An 8,664-nucleotide genomic window follows, 5' to 3' on the forward strand; every position below is an offset into this window, starting at 1 on the left:
CTTAGGCTGCTCCAAAGTAACATGCATCAGTCTGACTCGCGAAGCCTCCATCAAGCTGTCTCCTTTACATGGGAAACAAATCTCCATCCGCTATTTGGACATGACAGACTGCTTCGTCCTCGAGGACGAAGGACTGCACACCATTGCCGCTCACTGCACTCAACTGACCCACCTGTACCTGCGCCGCTGCGTCCGCATCACCGATGAGGGTCTCCGCTACCTGATGATTTACTGCACGTCCATTAAGGAACTGAGCGTGAGTGACTGCCGCTTTGTCAGTGACTTCGGCATGCGGGAGATTGCCAAGCTGGAGTCGCGCCTCCGGTACCTTAGCATCGCTCACTGCGGCCGGATCACAGACGTGGGCATCCGTTACATAGCCAAATACTGCAGCAAGCTGCGCTACCTCAACGCGCGGGGCTGCGAGGGCATCACGGACCATGGTGTGGAGTACCTCGCCAAAAATTGCACAAAACTCAAATCACTAGATATTGGCAAGTGCCCTCTGGTCTCAGACACCGGCCTGGAGTTTCTAGCCCTCAACTGCTTCAACCTGAAGCGCCTGAGCCTGAAATCATGTGAGAGCATCACTGGGCAGGGCCTGCAGATTGTAGCTGCCAACTGTTTTGACCTGCAGATGTTGAACGTGCAGGACTGTGATGTCTCTGTGGATGCTCTGCGATTTGTTAAACGACATTGCAAGCGCTGTATTATAGAGCACACCAACCCTGCCTTCTTCTGAAAGGACACCCCACACCTGTCATTACAATGCAGTATTAAAAACACTGATGTATAAACACATGCTCCCATATTCAGTAATGCTGTCTTTTCCATAGCTCACGGGAGTCAGCTTTTCTTGTATGTTGTGGGTGAGTGGGGTTTCTAGAGGACTATTTTGTTTGCTTTTTGTATGATCACTTTTCAAGGTGTGGTGGGTCTCCATGGAGAGGCTGCCTAAATGCAAAAGCAATGAGTGCTCAGCATCCCCAGTGGGGTGCCATTTCCATTACAGCCATGATCTTGTCCCAGGCTACAGTAGCTACCTCCAAAGGAAATAGCACATAATCCCTCCTTTGGAAATGCTACTAAGCTGTGTCAAATACATCTGAATTCCAGCTGTGCTCATGAAGCTGACTATGCAATATGTGTCTGTGTTCCCCAATTTCTTCCAATATGGCTGATTAAGCATCCTCTTGTCTCCAAGTAGCTTGTCTTTGGTAGCCATCCATTTTAATCCCTCAGGAAATACTGGGTAATGTTCTTAAATATACTTGATCGAGGCAGAATATGACCTGCTGGCCATTTCTGAGCACTCTGCTGAGTGAATCTGGATACCCATGCATGGATTCTCTTGGAAAGTCCACCTCCAGGTCACTTGTGCATCATCACTGCTTGCCTTCATTTCTAAATCTGCCCTCTCCTGCATGTGTAGTGCCACCCTCTGGTAGCAGATAGGGGCTTCTGGGTCTGATAAGTAATGACATTTGCCTGGGTGAAGGAAATCAGCGGAGGTATTGGTGGCCTGGCAAAGGGAATAGCCAGCAATCAGCCTGGGAAGCTGCTGTAATTCTGCAACAAGATGAGATAGCACTGTAGTATACTGGGGCCTCTCTGAGGCATGGTGGAGCAGCTTGCACAGGGCAATCCCAATTGCTGTGCTGCGTGGCTGCCACCAGAAAGTCTGTCTTTGTTCCTTCGCTATATGTCTTCAGCAGCCATGGCACCATTGCAGTGAACTCTCCCTTAGCAAACCAGTCACATGAGTTGAGGTAAATTTAGTATGTGCCTTAATACACAGAAAAACCCGACCCTTTCCTGTGGCCTTCCATTTCAAAGGATAGATGGCTGATCTCGAGACTTCAAAGATGTTAGCCTGACGTTAGATGACACCCCTGGGGACAGAGGAGCTTAGAGTGTTAGTCACTTTAGATCTAGATTTTGTGAACCTTGACTGTGTGTGTTCCCTTAGGCTGGAGAAACAGCTGCTGTTCAAAAAGGAATTAAAACACTTTTGTTGCCCTGTGACACTAGGAGCCCCTTGTACTCTCGTGGTCATTCCTGTTCATTGAATTGCTCATGGAAGAGCAAGAGTGGTTTGGAGGTTCCCACATCTCATTGCCTCTTTCCCCAGAGCGTGTGGTCATTTCATAGTTACTTTCTTCACAATTTCTTGGCAGCCATTTCTCTGTGTTTTCACATGTAATAATCAGATCTGAAAGCCAGACATGCTAGGGGTGATGATATTTTCAGGCAGGCCCCCTGCGCCTGACTGACAGGTGAATTCATACGTTCAGCTCAAGCACTATAAACGTCTCAGTAGAGAACGTAAGAAGGGAAGCACCGTGTCTGGTTTTCATAAGCAGTAGTTCCATCATCTCCAGACAACACTAATAAAATCATTGATATGAAGTGAAAATCCATATGCTGGAGAAAAATACATAACTGCTGAGGAAATACTTGTAGCAATGCTCTCTCAAATTACAGAAAAGCAATGGTTTGGACATGTCCCTGCAGAGGGAACTTGTCCTACTGTTGCACAAAGTCCTATAACTTATGTACGTTCCTCCAGTTCTGAGTTTCTTAACATACAGGATGTCATCAACTCTGAATTATAAATCACATTGTACTAAAGCAAACAGGGCCATGGAAAATGAATTTGTCATTGCTACTATTGGCCAGTGACTAATAGGGGGTGATACCATCCTTTGGCCAGTGAATGTCATTTTGGTTTTCCTTTCTGTATTTTTAAAAGTAGAGATTCTTCTCCAGCAAGTAGTACAGTATATTTTATCCGAGCCAGCTATACTCTCTGTTTGTCTCTTTATCTCAAAATGGCCCCGAGGATAGTTAAATGTTAAACCAGTTCCTGAGGATGGTGGGATTTTGAGCCATTTGCACTCATGAAATACAAGGCCTCATTAGTAACATTTAACTCTTTATTAAAAAAAAAAAAAAAGCTACTTTTCTGGCTATGCTAAATTGAGTGAATAGTGCTACATGGTTTTTAAGGTTTCTAATGTTTAAATTGGCCTGTACTGTACAAATCTCACTATAAAGCCTTAATTTGCTACCAAGAAATAAAGCAATATATTGGTAACTGATGAGCATGCATCGTCATTTGCACTAATTGATTAACTTCTGGTGAAAAAGGGAAGATTAAATACTTGTAAAACTTTTCTTGGAAGGTAGGTGCCTGAGCACATCAGCACATCAGGTAGGTGGATGACTATATTAAAAAAGAAACAAAATATCTTTGCTATAGATTATGACCTTGCCTATCTGTCTCTTTAAATTTTTATTTTCCGCATGTGGACCTTTTTGACCTGAAACATAATCAGTAACTGGAAGTGAAAGTAAAAGAAAAAACAGTATATAGAAAGCACATGTATAAAATTTCAGGAGGGCCTCTGCATTGGTTTAACGGCAAGTTAACATATTTAATGTGAAAAGTCAAATTAAATGCCTGAAAGGTAGAGCACTTTTTACTGCAGTGTTGCCTTTTGAATGCTCAAAAAAACCCCACTCAAGGGGGCACTGGTGGAAAATGAATAAAGGCAGTTCTTCTGAGCCAAACATCTTTAATGCTCACGGTCTTACATGATCTGAGTTGGCACTCTGAGACTGCTACTTATTTCAAGAAAATCTGAATTTAACTTATTGATACAGCTTGCCTGTTTTGACTTTTAACCTTTTTCCCGATGTCTACTTGCAAAATGACATGGCCAGAAAAGAAAACTGAAATAGTGCATGTGGAGCTGAGTTTGCTGGAAAGGTTGCAACATGTGACTGATGTGTCTTGATTCCAGTTTGGGGTTGGCAAAGGCTATAAATTTCCGGAGCAAAAACATTGTTGATTCTTGAACCATAAAATTCAGGCTCAGGCAGTGAGGCTTATTCTGCTCTGCAACAGCATGCGGTGATCTCATCAAAGAAAGCAGTGATGAATCACATCAGTCAGGCTGGCATGTTGTTTATGTCTTTGGAAGAACTTGTGTCCTGTAGAGGAAGGTCTCTTAGAAAAGGCGCCTCTAAACTACCATGCACTGCAATGGTAGCTAAAGCTCTGTGTCTCAGTATTCATCTTTCTCATTCCTTGGATTTCACGAAATGTGGAACTGTATTTTCCCCATTAGCAGCACAAGATTGTTGTGAAGTGTGACACTTTTTCCTTGTTGAGCTATGCTCATCTGGCTTCCTACAAAATGCAGAACAGCTTCTGTTGGGTGTCTTGAGCTCAGAACTGTGGTCCAGACTGTAGCCTTCAGTAGCAGCTTATGTGGTTTCTGAAAACTGCTAGCCTTTGAACTGGGAAATTAAAAACCTAATTTAGTAAAAGACCTAATTTTAGCACTAAACTTGAATCTGGTCCAAACTCTCATTAAAAAGAAATGCCGTGACCATTTGGACTGCAGAGTGGCTGCTAGTGTTCATTTAAAGGGGAAAAGTTCTCTGACAGAATTGATGCATGGCTTCTCTTCCCATAGTGTTACCCAGGAAAGTAACCTGCTCTTGTTTTTTTCTGATTTTGTCAATTTAGCTATTCGTGCTGAAGATTCCCAAGCTGGGCTTTGAAAATGTTAGTGGAAATGGTTCATCTGGTTCTGTAAATAAAGCTAGGAGAAAATGTCATTTTGCTCATGTTAAACTCCTCGTGACCTTTCCTTTGAAAATGGTCCATTGCTCTTCATCTCCTCTAAGGCCTTCAGAGTGAAAGCCTGAGCCTTGCCAGGAGGTCAGCTATGGGACAAGGATGTGTCTTACTGAACTCCCTGCTAAAATTCACCCAAAGTTAGCTATGTTACATGTCTTTGAACATCTCCAACTCCACAACCAGGGAGAAAAGGGGCACGTTTAGATCTCAGGACTTGCAGTCTGGCAAGGCTGAGATTTGTCAAAGCTGAGAGGTGTTTGTCACTCTGGCAGTGTGAAATAGGAGATGACCTGAATTATATGCAAACTGCCTGGAAGACAGGGAAGAGTGGAAAGGTGGGGTTTTGGGAACTGGGACGAGAAGAAGGATGAAGGAAGTTTCTTGGGCAAGTGGGACTGGGACTGAGGTGAGAAGAGTTTGAATGATTTTAGCAAAGAAACTGGGTCTGGTGTTAAGAGGTGGGTTTGTATGACTTGTTGGACAGGGAGAGCTGGGCCAGAGAAAGAGTAAGTACTGAAGAATGAAGTCTGGGACAGGAGCAGAAGCCTGAAGAAAATTAACTGAACATCATGTTAATACAGTACACTCCCTTGGCAAAGCCTTTGAGAAAGGCTAACAAACTGTTTCAGTGAGGATGCCTTCAATTTGAAACAGCCCTTAAAAATGAAACAGTAATTTTGCATTTAGTGTGTTTGATATCTACCCTTTTTATATTTTGTGAAGACAGAGAATCTTTACAGGCAGAACTTCCGCCTTTACCAGCAAATGTATACGGAGGCCTGAGACATTGTCAACATCTGTGTCTTGTTCCTGCCTTGACACCTTTGTGCGAGGCAGTCTACTGAGAAGAGCAATGCAAGGCAGGTTTGTAACACCTCTTCTTCCTTTGTCTCTGTATTTCAGCAACACCAACTGTTCAGCTAAGGTGCAGGCATCAGCATGGAGCCAAATTCATGCCCTTTTGATGGCTGTTAAAGGGCATAATCATAATGAGAGGTTCAAGTTACTGCCAGGCAGTAGACATCAGAATTCAAACTTAGCTTAGAGAAAAATACATTTAAGTGAGCAGCATTACTGCATGCTATTAAAGAGATTAAATCAGCTTTCTCCATAAAATAGCTGGGGGATTTTTATTTTCACACACCCCTGCTGTGCAGCTGTATGCTTCAGAGCAGGTTTTCCCTCTATTTTTGTCTTTAAAAACTGGAGAGAAACGTTGGGTCATTTTTCCTTTGTCCTCTGGACAATCACAGAGGTGCGTCTCAGATTGAAATTAGTTAATGGAAATCTTTTCCAAGTAGGCTCTACTCGTACAATTACATATATATATATATATTATGAGTGCAACAATCCAGTTGGCCAGAGATATTTCAAATTAAACCAATGTAAGTTACTAAGCAGTCACCAAAGAGAGAATGAGAGGGACCAGAAGGTGGGAACTTCGAAAAAATTAACCCCCTGAGCTTTTATAAATGATGCTGATACATTTAATGTGGAACAGCAATCTTAACCATTCCTTCCAGCACTAAAGATGTGTTCTTTGGGTTAGAATATATTAATTTTCCTTCGTTTTATAAAGAACCATTGCATGCTGTAGCTTCAAGCTGACATAGATGGTAGAGATGGAAAAAGTCATCCTCAAAGATGAGAGAGAATAAAAAAGGGATTTGACGATTTTTAACAGTTTCATGTTTCTTTGTCTGTCTTTGATGGCTCCTACAATGATTTTTTTTTTAAATCCAGTAAATGGCCATTCTTGAGAAGTTTCTGTTACTTCTTCAATGTACTCCATTCACACGATTGCCTCAGCAGAGAGACATCACAGCTTTAGAAAATAATTAGTTCCTAGCTATAAAAAGTGAGTGTAGTTAGTTTATTGTTTATAAGCTGCCTTATCAAGTGTTTTCACATCTTTATACCCTAAATGAAAAATAAAATTTTCATTATCAGGGCAAATGAAAAAGACATTTCTATATATTTATTAATAACAAATCACATTTTGCTGAGACCTAGATTTTGCTCTGGCTGTCTGTTCCTGGTTTATTGTATGCTGTGCTGATACTTTGAAGAATAGAGCTTACTTCTGGACTTGGATTATACTGTACTTGATTACTCAACGGTCATGTATCTCATGGTACTACTGTTGTTGATGTGTCTTGTAACGTGACACTGCAGAGTGGCTACCTGTATTTCAGCATGGAAAGAGAATAACACATGATATATGTGACACATAACAAGTTGTCAGAGCTCAGACCTCATGTGTGAGATCTGCTGCTGGAGGGTCTGAAAATACTGAACCACAGTTGTGTCAATACTTTTGTAGTGATTCATTCCTTAATTGCATCTCCTATTTTATTCAGCATCAGTTACGGGAGCAAACTCTTCAACACCTGCTTTGGCGAGGGTAGTAGAGCTGCAACCTTTTCTCCATACTGTCCTTTCCTTTTCTCTTCTGCCCTCAGAGTTACCCAAGCTCCTGCAAGAGTCTGAGGTCTTCTGTCTACACTGTTATGGATAATACAAATTATGGATATTAACAGGATGAGTAAGGCCATTTACTTGGCAGGCAGTCCAGGTGATGGACTGAGGAAATTGACTACAAGTCAGTGACCACTTAGTGGCCAAATCTGCCTCACGTTTCTCTGTGGAGGTGAAAAGTCCATGCATGCACACCAGTAAATGAGATACTTTCTGATGCGTGCTCTTCTAGTGATATGTGGAACTACAAGATGACTCGGCTGGGGGGGGGGGCGGCACATAATCAAATCATTAATATCCTCTTTGTCAAAGTAGCATAGTAGAAAATCAGGTATACATCTATCATGAGCCACAACAGCTTTCACTTATTATCAATATAGGCCTGATCTGCTGGTGACTTTTCATAACATAGCAGGTCATCACTCATCACATAGCAGGACACTGCTGGGGCAGGATTATGTTGGTTTTTCTCCTCTCTGGCGTTATATTCCAGTAATGGTGTTGTATTCAGAAATGACCCAAACCTTCTCTCTCTGTGTCTGTACCCCAGGTGACAAGTAAGTTTTGGTGGTTTACTTTTTAATCCCCCCTGAACTGCCATCCTTTCCCCTCTCTATCCCCAGCTGACAGGCTGGGGGACATCCCAAGGGCCCTCTCTCAGTGGGATCTGGCAGCAAGGTATCATCTGCACTGCTACCATCTCCCCACTCAGGCTGACAGCTTCTCTGCCTGATGAAACTTGAATCCTTGATGGTGTTCTCTCTGAAATGCGGTTGCCTCTCCCTTTTGCTTTCCTTGTGTTATGCTCATCACAAAATCCTCTCTTTCACACTGGCAGGGCAGCAGCGGTGTCTCTGGGGTGGGATCTGCTGCATTTCCCAGGGCCCAGAAGAAAGGGAAAGCTCAAGCAAGCAAGGAAGTGCCTGGTGTATGACAGTAACAGCAGAGCAGCATAGCTGGGGAAGGGAAGGAGCAGGGAGGCACTTCATCTGTCTGATTTCTGAAAGTTGGTTTACTTTTTTGTAAGGCAAATTGATGAAGGCACAAGAGAGCTTTGCAGCCTGAACTTTGGAGCTCATAAACTTCTGGCAGGTTAAATCTGAGAGCATGGTAAAGCAGCCTTTCCTTCCCTTGCCAAAGAATAAGAAAAAGCAAGGGAAAGTTGCATCAAAATGACCAACAAAGAGAGTAAAAGAATTTGGAGCTGAAAGCTGGACTGGAAATGGTAATGTGTACTCCCTTGCTTAAAAGGTATTTCCTCCCACAGGAGTCAACTATGACCCTGTGAAGCTGAAAGGTAAATTGAAAGTTATCATGAAGATTGCATATACTGAGCACATGGATAAATGTGGTGGTAGAGAAGAATTAACAGAACTTTTCTACAAGAAGTCCTCCCATGGGCCCAACAATACATGGAGGGACCTGTCAGGCTGGGGTGCTGGGGCACCAGATAAAGTTCAAGGATGGATTCTGTGTTTGGCATCACAGTGTGGATTAGGATGCTTCATCTGGAAAACCTAAGGTGGGATATAATG

General features: G+C 42.8%; 1 protein-coding gene across 3 annotated transcripts in view; it reads left to right on the plus strand.

The window, feature by feature from the left end:
* Positions 1–3,097, plus strand: part of FBXL7 (F-box and leucine rich repeat protein 7) — a 179,845-nt gene extending 176,748 nt beyond the window's left edge. For all 3 annotated transcript variants that reach the window (XM_062617672.1, XM_062617675.1, XM_062617673.1), the window contains one exon: positions 6–3,097. In XM_062617672.1, coding sequence (XP_062473656.1) covers positions 6–742 — 737 coding nt within the window. In that variant the 3' untranslated portion in view covers positions 743–3,097. The remainder of the gene's footprint in view (positions 1–5) is intronic.
* The last annotated feature ends 5,567 nt before the right edge of the window (positions 3,098–8,664 follow it).

The sequence above is a fragment of the Pezoporus occidentalis genome, unplaced genomic scaffold (assembly GCF_034315485.1).
Source record: "Pezoporus occidentalis ecotype Australia unplaced genomic scaffold, CSIRO_AGI_Poc_V1 ctg2, whole genome shotgun sequence".
In the NCBI taxonomy this organism is placed as follows: domain Eukaryota; kingdom Metazoa; phylum Chordata; class Aves; order Psittaciformes; family Psittacidae; genus Pezoporus; species Pezoporus occidentalis.